Source organism: Macrosteles quadrilineatus, unplaced genomic scaffold, assembly GCF_028750875.1.
Source record: "Macrosteles quadrilineatus isolate MER2022 unplaced genomic scaffold, UCM_ALF_1.0 Scaffold_3__2_contigs__length_128488019, whole genome shotgun sequence".
In the NCBI taxonomy this organism is placed as follows: Eukaryota; Metazoa; Arthropoda; class Insecta; order Hemiptera; family Cicadellidae; genus Macrosteles; species Macrosteles quadrilineatus.
Window position 1 is genome coordinate 75339537 of NW_026542596.1, and position 14513 is coordinate 75354049.

A 14513-nucleotide genomic window follows, 5' to 3' on the forward strand; every position below is an offset into this window, starting at 1 on the left:
AACAAAGAGTAAGGTTTTAAAACTGAATACAAGCTGTATAGCCCAGTAAGGTAGAGAGAAACTTAAGTCATATGAAAAGTTCAATATAGTATGAATGTTCCGAGTTTTATTTTTTCCCTCTTCCTCAATGAACTCTTTCAATCTTGACAACTTTTCAGTAAAGAAGTTACCCTGCAATTGTCCAAGTACAAATCTTTGATTTTGCTGTCCTCAATATGTACCATGTATTCAACTATCATCGCAAATCTAATCATAGTTTTGTAAATTTAAAAACACAAAATAGTTCCACCCCCTAAACCTTGGTAGTCACTTTCAATTAATTCTACAAACTCGACGTAATCGTGGTATTTTAGGTCGTAGCATACCTCATCAGTGTTACTCGCGCTCTTTATATTCATGTTTACAGTCATACTCATGGTTCTAGCCTGCATATTACAATATAGTTCGTCTATGGTTCGATAAACTGTCGCTTATTAATGTTTAACATCTTATATTTTCACATTAGGAAGTGACTACTCATCATGGGCGGGCATTAATTGCACCAATTAACTTGAGTCAGTTAGTCGGGTATTCCTGAATTGCGCCTACTCCATGGAGTCACCAGATACGTTCACTAACTGCGCCAAGTGGTGGTTCTCTTTGAATGTATAATTGAGTAGGTTTGGTTAGGATAAGTTGGGATGACACGTAAGCAAGGACATTTTTTCTGCCGGCAACTCACCTCAACCTGGCTTGGGCTTGGCGCAACTAAGGGACATTTTTGGGACCCTTTGAGGGCTTGGTGCAATTAAGGAACTCTTTGGTGCTATAATGTACGACCGCGAACCTTATCATTTCCCAAACCTCCCCAGAAAATATAGTCATTCATATCTCATACACCACCTTGGCCCTGGTGATAGCAGGATGTGCTGATGATCTCACCACCCCTGATAACAGATGATGAGATCCGGCCCGCCTCTTCGCTATTGTTTGCGACAATAGTCACCTTCTCCGGCCGGTGCTCACTATAATCGCCCTATAACTCTCAACTGTTATTGTATCGAGCCATTGCCACCGTTCTTGGACTTCCTTCAATTTGGTCGCGGTCGATTTGGCCGAAGCGTCGCGATTTAGTCAGGCAATTTCGATAAGTCTTGGAATTCAAAAGTTGTTTATTGCAGATTTTTTGGTTGAATTGTTGTAAATATTGCACTTGTATTGACTTGGTGTTGGCTGGGAGACTTAGGCAGTTTTTTCAGGGAGGTGAGGGAAAATGCTTTTCCGCACACAGGTAGCCTGTACAGTTAGTCTCCTGAATTTATCAGACTACTAACTAAAAAACCTCCTTCTATTATGTTGCTACAGACTAGGAATTGTTTGTCACATTACTTCAAGTCAGGCCAACATGTGGGATTTAGGGAGTAGAATGGGCAGACATTTAAATTGAGTACATGATTTTTTTTAATGATGAAAGTGAGTGAGAAGAAAAGAAAAGTTCAGACCATTTACGTTTCTTATGACTATGCATCTTTAACAGCCTCCTAACAGGATCCTAACGTGTTGAGCTTTCAACTACCAAATAACGTTTTCTTCATTAGATTGTAAAACTAAATGTTACACAATTCATAACTCTAGTTCAAACTTTCGCACAGCTGCTACAAAATAATCTTTGTATCTCAACGTGTTGAATCAGATTCGTTCTACATTTCAATAGTTATGATACAACCTTATCGTCACAGAGGTAGTATTGGCACAGAAGTGAAAATATGCATAATTCACCAAGGCGAATACGATAGTTGTACGATATTATCGGATTGCGGTTGAGCAACACGGAAACATTCGGTTGTCACAATCGCCGTGAAGTTTCTCGAATGTAGAGCAAATACTTGGCAGTATACTAGGTAAATAATGTGTGCAAGGCGGTGTGCGGGTGTTCTGTCGGGCGAGTTCCCTGTCTGGTGCAACCTTAAAGTGCTTCATGTAGTAAAGGCTATCGTGACCTTCAGCGAGAATTAACGCCTTCAAACTTATTAATTTGTGACAATTGTTGTATTCGTATATAGGAGGAATGCAGATTGTTAGGGATTTTGGATTTGTATAAGTTTGAAAAGTATTTGAAGAATGTCAATGAAAGAGAATTGGTAGCAAAAAGTCGTATGCAGTAAGAAACAAATTGAAACATGTTAGTTTTGGATTTCTAGATAGTTTATTCATACGAGTAACACCATTATGAAAAAATAATGTTTAATGGAAAATCTATTTTTTTTATAATGGTTTATAAAATGTAAATACCTCTTCTGGTTATCTTCTACATTATATCCATAATATTCGTTGTAATAAATTGAAATGTGTATACAATATTAGATTAGCATTTTTCCAGAAAATGTTATCACTAATTACTTGTTAGGCGGCACTAAACAAGGAAAAACACACAGCCAAAATAAAAAATTTGTTTCTTACTTTAATTAATCAAGATGAATTATAATCTGCTCATTTTGCAGTAAAATATACCATCATTGATGTTTATTTATTTTGCATAAACTGCGTTCAATTAATTGTTTTACTATTGTACATGATGTGTCGGAACGGTTTTTTACTTGTAATTTTTGGTATCTGCAACATATTTCAGACCATACCTCACCCAGATAGGTAATAATCGAGAAATTTTCACAAGTTATTTGATTACTCACATTACACTGCATTATTTGTTCTCTTTCCTGAATCAGCTGTAGTACCTCCAGGTGTTTCAACAATGCTATTTAACAGCTGATTGTATCACAACCCGTTTTGCTACCGTTGCTGTACGCTAGCACGATCTAGGTCCAGATAACCACCATTCATTATGTTCTTGCAGTCGGGGTTCTTTGTATCTTGCTTTAGTTCCAGTAATTTATATGAATAAAGTTTTTAATATGGCAAGAGAGAAATTTTACAAATACATGAACTGCCATGTGTGTTTGTACAGTATTCTTATTGTGTTTTAAAACTTATTTGGCTATGACATTGTGTTGCAAATATATTTGTCATGTCACTTCATCCTTTTTCATGGCCATAACTGAACAATTGATCCCGAAGCTGTTGTTATTATATGGTTCAAATCTTTAAACCATCGAATCCTGAAATAAATCCTGAAACGAATCCCTCAAGTCCTGAAATCTTCGAATTCAAAACTGTATCTCTAGTAAAAATGAACTCTACAGTTCAAAAATTGAAACCGAATATCAATCAGTCGTTTTGAAGACTTCTCTGACAAATATTTCGTCATGCTTTTTTTTCCTTTTTGAATGCCACCATTGTAGTATTTTACTTATAATCTAATGATTTTCTCCTTTTCCAGGATCACATCCAGGAAGTTCTAGACAAATGGACCCAGATTGACGACGAGATCTGGGCTAAAGTTATAGTCCTAGAGCGTAACAGGAGGGTGGCTAAGGCATACGCCCGCGCCCCTGTACTTACTGTCAACGGTAGTGATGACGGCTTCGACGGTTTCAGGTAAGAAAAAAAAAAACATTTTTTGCATCTAGGCTAAGGTAAATTTGTCTAACATTTGCCTATTCCATAGCTTGGAAAAATATGTCAATTATGTAACGTAAATATATACGGTGCTTTGGTATTATACCAACCATACCGATAAATTGACTTTCAAATAATATTTTAATTAGTGAAAATAAAAAAAATTTCATAACCTAACCTTAAACATAGTCCACCCTTAGTTAGGTTATAATTACCTACTGTATTAGGCGTGGTCGGTATAAAACACCCTATAAACTAACCCTAAATGATAAAACTATAAACTAAACATACAGACTGTATCTCAAAACAGTAGTTGAACATGAAATTCGCACAAAGCATTTTTATACCATCCATTATTAGGGGTTCTTTAAGGTGTTGCATACAATATTTCTATTTGAAGTGAACTCTATACTTTTAATTGTATGAGGGTAAGGATCTAAATTACTCGTATGGTAATCGTATTGGTCCTGAACTCAATTACTTAACCAATGTTAAGATCCTAAAAAAAATTTCTGATTGAAAAATGGGAAGAATATTTTTAAGATTTCTTTGCTTAAAAATTAGTAAACATAATATGAGAGTGATATTCAGTCGTAAATTTACTGTAGTCTTTATAACTCTTTATTGGAGATAGTCCATGAAAAGTAAAAGTATTCCTTCATGAGGAGCAAGTATTCCTCTATCTAAAACCATGAAACGACCATGAACCATGAGCTTTTTCGTAAGCTCTACCAGTATAGTCACTTTATGTCAGATGCACCCATTCTACTGTTGCCCATAAGCTATAGACAAAGTGACACCAGAGATAATCTTTATCCACAATCCGACATAAACATAATATAGTATCTAATTACTTGCCCATCTTCTAAATCCGCACTTGAGCCCACAATAGAACATTGTTTGCTAAATGTATTTCGAGTTTGATTTACTGCAAGGTTTGTTTAGACAATGAAATACCCACTTGTCCTTTGGAAGCGCTCACATAAATTTGCGACAATGGTCCATAAATCTCGTTCGGTTCCCGAGATGGCAGTTAAATCTTTGACGGCTCAATCAGAACCAGAAGCTACCAATACTGGCTGCTTGGAGGCAAGAAAGAGCCATACAACTGGTCAAAAGATGAGCTTGGGTGTAAATAAATTTTAGCTGGTACTTTGGTATTATACCGACCACACATAATAATTATAACCTAACCTAACCTACGAGTGGACTATGATTTAGGCTAGGTTAGGTTGGGAAGGTTTTGTTGTTTAAACTAATTAAAATCTTATTTGGAAGTCGATTTATCGGTGTGGTCAGTATAATACTTAAGTATCAATTAGCTTGAATATAAATGCGCACAACACATCCATACAATTACAATTATACATCCATGAATTTTGTTAACACTTTCGTCGACTGAAAGATGGGCCAGGCAATAGTGTGATATTACGTTGAACTAGCATCAGATTTAGCATTGCTGTGTTCAAACGATTCATATCAAAACGTGGAATAAGCGATCATATTTACTCTGACTATGGGGTCTTCTACTTGGGAGCTAGCTGAGATCTCAATGAGCTATGTGTTCCCTTCAAGACACAAGAACATTATTGAAAGGTTGTTGAAGAAACGTCGATTCATAAAATAGCACGCATTTTATTCTCCCCGAGTTCCCTCAATTTGAAAGATTAAGGGAAGTTGGTTTCCAAAACTATGGAAAATATAAGGTAATTCCATAGCTCTTGAGGACCAAAGTTAATAAATTCCATTACGTACATCAATGAAGTGGTGAATTTCACCATCAACAGGCTAAAATAACAAGCAAACAATACTTTTTCCATACTTTTACTTATTGCTGTGTCGCTCGCACTAAACAGTTTTGGAAGGATTTGCGACGTTTCGGCCACGGTCCACGCCACACTGCGTCATCAGGCCGCTTCCAACGCATGGTATTTTCTCATTGAAGGCTGCCTCCACCAGCCACTGTCCGCAGAGTGGGCGTCCTGTGTGGATGACGCTCCCAGTAACTTTATACATTGACCGGTGTCGGGTATCTCGTAGCCTCTACCCGTGGCTTACCCGGTCGCTGGTGTCTACGCCTCGAGCCATTCATAACCTCCCACAACACATTACGTCTTGTTTCGACTGTGCAGTAGTTGTAGGAAGTTCGGATTTCTGTCAAGGAGGTCGCCTAATTAAAGCTATTATTATTAGTTGTGCATTTACTTTTCTAAAAGTGTGACTAGACAAGATTTGGGCTTAATATTTTCTAAACGAACACTGATAAATCAATAAGATTTGGTTCATCAACACCACACCTAAAAATCTACTTTTTCAAGGAAGTATGGTTTTTCTGTCACATCATGGTGACGTCCTACAAGGAGTCGGAAGAAAATCTTAAATGGAAGCATAGGTCAATATGCTCTTATCTGCAGAAAACTGTTTCGTAGTGCATTTAGCGGGTTGTTGACACTTAATGGCCAAATACTAACATTTCGAGTCTTAAAAATTATATAAACTAGTTAAATATTATATATCACTAGCTAAAATAGTTCAAAGTCAATTTGAAACCTTTCAACAAAACTTGATTGTTATACTTTAACCAAAACCTCCATGGATATAGTTTTGTTAAATATTAAATTAATTTGAATAATCAAGATAATCGTTTTATTCTTATGGAAATATGAGTAAATGTCTAAGAGAATCTTAACTGTATAATTTTGGGTACTTTGAACCTAACCTAACCCAACCACCCTTAGGTTAGGTTATGTTATTTATAATTATTAGGTGTGGTCGGTAAAATACCAAAGTACCTAATTTTGGTTAGCAATCTTCGTCTCCTTAATTTTTTTTTCGTGAAGAATATTTTTTATGCTTCTTTACTAGATCTAGAGTACATTTAGAATTATCTTCACATTAAAACCTGATGAAACACTTGCAGTCAACCATTTGCACACATTGCACCACCCTATTACACAATTAACGACCCCAAGTCGTTGTTTTTGTCCTGGTTTCTTCGGTGCTCCAAATCACCAAGGAGTTGTTGGAGTTGTCACGGTTGTTAATCCAGGAAGTCTGGTGTTAAGCCATTAGTCCATGATGTCACCTGCACATCTGAGATCTGAATACTCTGACAATGTCCTGTCTTATACAACTCCCCTAGTGCACCAGGCCACCGACAGTTGCGCTAGTTGACATTTCGTCATGGGTTGTTTTTGCTCTTTTTGTGATGTACTAAGTGCAGTTTCTCATTCTGTTACTTAATTTCGTCACTGTTCTTCCATAAATGTTTAATATGGTTCAGGAGAAGGAAAAATGTGTATTGCCTTTTTAATGCTCAATACTTAACTATTGTTTGTATACGTAATTCAAAGAGGTTCTTTGAAATTAAAGATGCAGTAAACTTTTTAACACAGTCTCTGAGTCATTCATTTTAGTTTTTCTTCTTTTATCAACTTCATAACCTTTCGACCACTAACTTTTATTAATAACTAAACGTTTTTATAACTTAAACTATGTGTTTAACATGTAAGTATTTGCTGAATGTCTAAAGTTGTCCGTATATGGTATGTACATCACGTTTCCCTCTAAAATTAAATATTTTTTCCAAAGATAAATTAAATGTAACAATATTATTTTAGATCCAGATTTTGTTAGGGCTTCTACTTTAAGAATATTATAGGAGTGTTACAAATGTATTTGGTTTTTTACAAGAAAAACCAACATCCAAATTAAATATAATGCTTACTGTTTTTAATTAGTAAAAAGAAACTTAATTTTCTACTACCATAACAATTTTCATCAAAGGTTGACACTATCTTCCAGAGTTACCCTTAACCTTAAAATATCACTGTGACTCTCCGACAGAATCAAAAAAGATGCAGTAAATAGTCTGCTTTGTGATGTTGAATTGATGAATCTCTAAATCATTTACTTTAGAGGCCCAACATTACAAGCAATAAACAGATCAAGTACATGGGTTCAATGTGAGGCCACCTTGATGCGAAAAGTGAATTTATAGACCAGCTGTCTGATTATGTGTGTTTATGCCATGTTTGGAATTTTATAGGTCAGCTAAGCCTATAGGCTGGATTTACACTTGTGCGATTTATACAATAAAATAACGCTAGTTTATGGGAGTCGAGGGGCTTAGTGTGAAAGGATGGTTGAATAATTTTATAATTGAACCACTAAGGCAAAATGAAATCTACGTTCTCCAAAATTATTATTAAAGTCTGATAACGTTCGGAAAATCACGTTTGAACATTATGTGTAGCAATGTATTTGCTTGAAAACTGAAAAATCACAATAAAGGCAATCACTACATATGTGTAAATATTAGGGAATTTTTTAGATAGTTTGTAAAACATCAGTTATAATTTAGGAGTTTTCTCAATAAAACTAGAGGTAATCTATACATTTTTGGAGCAGGCGACCATGAGTATTATACATACATACAAGCACTGGATCAAAAAATACTATTTATTATTGTTGGCCTATTTTGAAATAGCTGTTTATTTGTGTACTGATTGTACAGCAACTGGCTTCATGCATTAGGCAGTAAAAATTAACTATGAAATATATCAGTGTATGAGGTACAGTAATTGATTTTACGCCACACTACATTATTTTGGAAAACTTCCCACGCAAGGATTTAGTCCAGAAAACAGCTGTTTGCCGCCAGCTTATTCAAATGGGGTTTCATTGCGTACTACTGTACTGCAATGAGTTTTACCGGACACCAATCACCTGATTATACTGTATTTAGGTGGCAGTGAGTGGCTATAAACAAAAACATAACCTCTCTTAGAGGTTATGACTAGTGATTTTTAGTAATTTAATTGGTGGAAATATATAAGGATTTGTACGGATGTAGTAGTGTGCTGTAAACTATCGTACGTAACTCGTCCAAAATGTGTGTACCGGACTCGTATGGTAATCCCGTACTCGACTTCGTCTCGCACGGGAACGACCACACTCGTCCGGTAAACACTTATTTTCAGGACTAGTAACGTAATATACTATTTTGATTCTATCAACATTTAATTCCTTAGAAAAGTGTGTAGCTTTTTGATAGTTCTAAACTGGACCCAGCTGTCCATGATAATTGGACTTTCAATTGGTCCTGACTAATGTAACAGCTGATCTTAGTCAGTAACAAAGCTACACACTACATCACACTCCAATTTACACTCATCTTTCACTCAGATTTGGGTTCAAATACGCACCTAGGCGTCCTCATCTCAAATGAATACGATAATATCTAGGACATACGGGAGTATTCATGATTAAAATATACAATTTAACATGGACAAAACATCTACCCTGATGAAGAACCACTTCTGAGAATGTAAAAATCAAATGAAAATAAAAGTTAAGTCGTAAAGATCCAGTGAACGACATTAACAACTCCATAGTGCTGTAAATCAAGCTGGTAATGAATGTATGGAAAGGGAAAATATATAAACTAACCTGGGTTAATGGTATGCCTGATTGCCACAGGCCAGGTAAGAGTATAAACATGCATACTCGCCATCCTTCTGGGAATCGTGTGCTCATGGGAAACGCATTAGTCTATTAGTTTATGTTGTGGCATAAATTATCTTAGAACAATACTCTTGGCTATGCACATACTGTTGAAAGGTTACGGGGTCTAATTAGTTTTGATGGACACGTCCAGGAAATAAATGGTCTAATTGAAAACTTGTTTTCTAACAAATCTAGGTTATTTAGACGGATACAAACAAGAATAATAATTTCTGTATTTTAAGAATGTATATTTTTTTATTGGTTTATGTATGTTATTGGAAGGTCTTATTTAATCTAAAGATATAGACTACGGCTACACAAAACTATTATAGTGTTATTTTAGATACATGCACGATAATCGTCCTAAAACACTAGTTATATATGTTGATGAGAAATAATAGTACGAAAAGGACACGTGGAGCCAAAATTAGAAGTTACGCTGACATGAAATAGCACAATACCTAAAAAAAGTATGTCTTACTCTATTTTCTTACAAGGATGAACAGCTAGTACACTGAGTATATCCTACATAAAGGAAAATATATTCGTATTAGGAATAATGTGAAATATAATAAATTTAATGTGTACATTAAGCAAATCCTTAGAAATCATATTCGTCTCGCTCTACAATTTACTTTACGTTTCCTTCACAACCGTGACATGCAATGATTCCCCGACTCATCCTTCACTGGGGAAAGCCTTAACAACGGAAGCTTTTAACAAACTCGAAAACACGAAGTGAAAGATTCCCTTCTCCAAAATGCTCTCGAAATCTAGAGAAAAGTGAAAGCCGGTGGCTGCCCACGTAAATAATTTTGGTGTCATGATAAGGCAGGAAAGGGCAAGTAGTTCAGTTTTGGCGGGTATTGCGACGTTTCGGTCATGGTTCACTCAGCAACCGGCGTCATCAGGTTGAGTCCCCGGATGTTAAGCAAACAATGTATATTACGTCATCTATTCCACCGTTACCATTCGTAAAGCTTGTTAACTCAAAGAAGTGATAAGAGTGAAAACGTACGTAGGAGATTACTTCGTCGTGATTGATTGTTTTGAAAACAGTCCAGTTGAGTTGTTAATTAGACTCGTTGCAGCAATAATAGGCAAAGATTTATTTCATTGTTCAATTTTAGATAAGGCAGATATTCGATTAGTCAAATAAATTACCTAATAGGAGTATTTTTTAAAAACGACTTTACATGATGGTTACAGTGAGAAACATCTCTTCTGAATGGGTAAACTATAGATTAAAATCATTAAGTAGGACGAACAGTGTTGACAATTTAAACACTCTAAAATTACATTATTTGGGGGTTAGATGTCAAAGAAAGCTCAAAGAATGGCTAAAAGAAAGACTGCATAAAAAATATAGGCAAATTTACCCAAATCACAGACATGGCTAATCAATGTAATATTTCCTAGTAATGCAAATATGCGTTATGCCTTTTTTTATCAAAAAGCTATTTTGATTATTTACCCAGAAAAAAAACCAGTACCAGTAAGCAATAGACATCCTTCCACACGATTCCCACATACGCCAATAACAATGAATATATTTGAATAAACCCATGTAGGCTCTTCAATGAAACTCCAACAAAAGATATATTACAAGACTGACTCTCATATTTCCAGGCCCAATTGACTTGCTAATCCCGAGCATTTGGTATAAACAACAATAAACAGCTGTTAGCGACAACCGAATGCATAACAGATGATAAACAGCTGAAAGTGCCGGTTAATATGGGACTCAAACGATGCAAGCATATGCGTTGATTAGCATAGTGTGCGTTCTTCATGCGTATTTATGCGTGTGAGACAAAGATAACGTGCGTGGGCGATAGGCGAGCGCGTGCAGCAATAGGAACCACTTTGCTTTCGGGACATTTTCGGACGTTTTTTGTCTTTATGTGCGACTTTTGCACATAAAACTAACAGTTTGCCTGTTTCCAAATGTTGAAATCTAGCGTTTGGAGTAATTAACTCTTTCCATTTTCGTTCTTTGTTTACGTTTTCGGAGTTTATTCAAATCTAGCTATTTAAGTGAAGTTACTTACTTCTTTGAACTCTATTTCGTGCTTCGTGTCTTCTTTAACTATGTCAATTCTCAATGTACTGTTTGCTTATATTCCGCGATTACTATTTTCTTTTATATTCCGACACAAGTATTATTACGTAACTTCATTTAAATTTCAGAATAATCAGACAAAACAAATCTCTATGAAGACAAATATAAATAAGACAACATTTTCTAATAACCTGGCATCAGTATAAATTATCCTGGTTTCAGAAGGATTAATTAAATCTTAGAGCACCTGGAAAAAATAGCCTGATGCATAGGAAGGTGGAGCAGGTAAACTGAAAGCAACATTAACATGTTAAATAGCAAAGCATGACATATCAGCTAACCGTTGCCCTGAGGACATTGAAAACTAGTTTACCTTGATAACCCGTTGCTATTACAGCTATATGTGCTCGCGCGCGCATGTGTGTGTGTTAGCTTACTTTACTTATTTTATGGATAAGTGTGTGAGTAGTCAGAAACTTCGTTTGCTTGATATCAAGAGCAGAACACGACTGAGCTTAGAATAAATTACCAATCGTCTATTATTTAAGATGGGGACGCTACTATGTGCGTATTTTAACCCAAATATGAGTGAAGGATGAGTGTAGGATGAGTGGCGCGATCTTTTAGTCTTGTTAGTGACTAAGGCCGACATGTTCCGAGTTAACCTTAAGACAAACAATTCTTGATCATAAGTGTTCCAGTTTTATTTTATAGTTTAATTCAAGTATTTGTTTGGAACCTTTACAACTTCACCTTAAACGGTACCGCTTACACGGGTTAAACGCTTAAATGCTTTACGCCATTTACGAAATTCTTAGATTGTCTTGCTTTTGTGCTATTCTTGGTCGATCCCTTAATTTAGTTTGAGATTACTCAACAAAAAATCGTTTCTGACGTCATTAACATTAAAGAGCTCTCTTAGGAAGCCTAAGCAGTAAGCTAACCAGACTTAAATAAAAACAACATGTGCCCAAAATTTTTGGATTTACTACATTAAAATTATTACGTTTTAGTTTTTTGTAAACTTGTTAGATTGAGGGATTGTGCTGAGTAAATCTGACCGTACGGAATGTAGAAGCTGCAATGTTCAGCACACACCGCAAGTATGCTCTACATGTACGGTTATGTAACTGCCGAAGAGCAACTCCAAGACACAGCGGGAGTCTGGTTACGAAGTGGTCGTCTCTTGTTTTTGCCAAGATGTCTTTGAGCTGCCGCTTACGGAGAAGACGGCAAACTGGTTCGACATATCGGATCGTACTGATAGGTTTTTACTTTTCGTTTTATGTCCCACTGCCCCTGGAATGCTAGTGGACTAGTAACATACTGTCTTTGTTTTGTTCTGGACATTCTTGGCTTGGAGAAACTATGTTTTTGCCGTTGTATTGTTCATTTAGCGTTGGTTGTAAGGAAGATTGGCAGAAAAGTAATAAAAATAGCTATCTAGTTGTGATTTTCCATGACTCTTTGCATTTAGCTTGGTTCATTGATGTTTTATCAGTTGTTTAATATACATGTTAATTTTGTATATTTTGTTTCAGAATTGGATTATGCGGATTTGATAATCCAATGCGAGACCCAAAAACAGAAGACCTTAAGAAACATATAGGACACGTAAGTAAAGTTTATCCTGATTCAAATTGTATTAATATTGGTTAACGTTTGACAACGCCTGCAAAAAGAAAAGAAAGAAAATTATTAGTCTTAAATCTTTTAAAGCATCTGAAGTAGTAATAGAAAATTACCAAATAAACAAAGCAGGCATTTTATGAACTTTTTATACACACGCTTGCTTGTCACTCATGTTATTAAGTAGGCCTACATGAATATTTAATCGTACAAAATCAGTCAATTATAAATGCAGAGATTGGTATGGGAATGTCGTGTTGGATTGCTGCACTTGTGGTTGGACAGGTTATAGGATTAGGATCAGCAAGGTTGATAAATCTTAGATGTCGCAACCCAAAACAGGTTTACATTTCTATGTTTAAACTCAGGTAAATTAAATATATTTTGATTAACTTTTTGGGGTTTCCAATGCCAAAGACATTTTCTAAGGGTTTTTTAAGTTATCGGCCCAAGAAATGTTATATACATAAAAACGAAAATACACCACTTCTTATTCAATAATGCCATTAGTTTTGAGGGTCTAATGAAGTTTATATAAAATGAGGGAAAGATGAGAATTGTAACTAAAAAGTGAGTAAATTCATTAGTCTTAATCGAGTGACCAATAGAGATGCTCTAGGCAAGGGAACTCAATTTGAATATTGATCTTAAACTATTTACCCTTCAGTGATTTTAAAAGCCACAGACCCGATTAGCATATTTGGCCACCGAGCTATCAGACGCGCGCATTCGTCTTTAGCAAAAACCGCAGAAATTTCCCCGGCAAAAAAGTCCAATCACGGGATCGTTGAAACCCAAAACGTGCAAGAGGCAGTTGAACGGGTTTTTGACAGCTCGGACGTCCTTGGGGCTAGTTTGGGGTAATGCCCTACACGTGGGAGGTTTTATATCTTCTACTTTAAACTGATAAAACTTTATGTTCTCACTAAATTTTTACCATCAAACGTTTATCATATTAGGTTTCCTGCAAGGTAGTAAGATTTAAGGGGATTCATGCAATATAGCGTAATAATTGTTTACTTAAGTTTTTAATTTTTTAAAGCCAAATTAAAATTACAACCATGTAGTCTAGAATCCTCTAAGATTCCCATTTTCAACCACACGCGGCGTGTAAATGACCGATGAGTAAATTCCGTAAACATGAGAACTTAAGCTTTATGATGAAATTTTGGTAAAACCACCTAAACTTAACAACGTCTCCCCCACTTTTTAGAACAATTTAGATATTACTTAAAAAAATATTATATTCTTTTCAAATAGATTGGTGCATCTGCTAATCATATAACTAAATTTTTTACAACGTTTTTGTTAAAATTCTCACTCTGTATTATAACGTGAGAAATTTTCTTCTTAAAACTGCCAATAGTAAAATTAAAAAAGATTGAGTTTCGACCACAGACTCCTTAAATCATTTCTGATACCTTCTTTGAGAGTGCCACTGGTGTAGACACAAAAAAAAAAAAAAAACAACAAAGTTTATGGTTCAGCACTAACATTACTCAAAGTCTCTTAGCAATCAAGTATAAAGAAAATAGGTGTACAGTATTATTAAAGAAGACCTGTTTTGAATGATAAAAAAAACCAGACCAAAGGCCGTACAAGGTTACACCAGCTGATGATATACTCCTGGGCGGAGCTGGCAGGAGCAAGGAGGAGGTAATAAGACGATAGGTTTAGTAGAGGACAGGTGGATTAAGCCTGAGGCAAGGTAAACTTGTACGAGGGGCGTTGGTGTACATGTCATGAGATAAGTAAATGGAGTATTCAATAGTTTAATACGGAGTTTTCAATCTTAATATGTCAATAGATTAATACATTT

At 35.6% G+C, this 14513-nt stretch overlaps 1 protein-coding gene across 4 annotated transcripts in view; it reads left to right on the top strand.

Annotated features, from left to right (window-relative positions):
• The window catches only part of LOC128990281 (uncharacterized), a 188886-nt gene that overhangs the window by 148489 nt on the left and 25884 nt on the right, over nt 1-14513 (top strand). For all 4 annotated transcript variants that reach the window (XM_054412600.1, XM_054412601.1, XM_054412603.1 and 1 more), the window contains exons 3-4: nt 3317-3474; nt 12607-12679. In XM_054412600.1, the coding sequence (XP_054268575.1) occupies nt 3317-3474; nt 12607-12679 (231 nt within the window). The remainder of the gene's footprint in view (nt 1-3316; nt 3475-12606; nt 12680-14513) is intronic.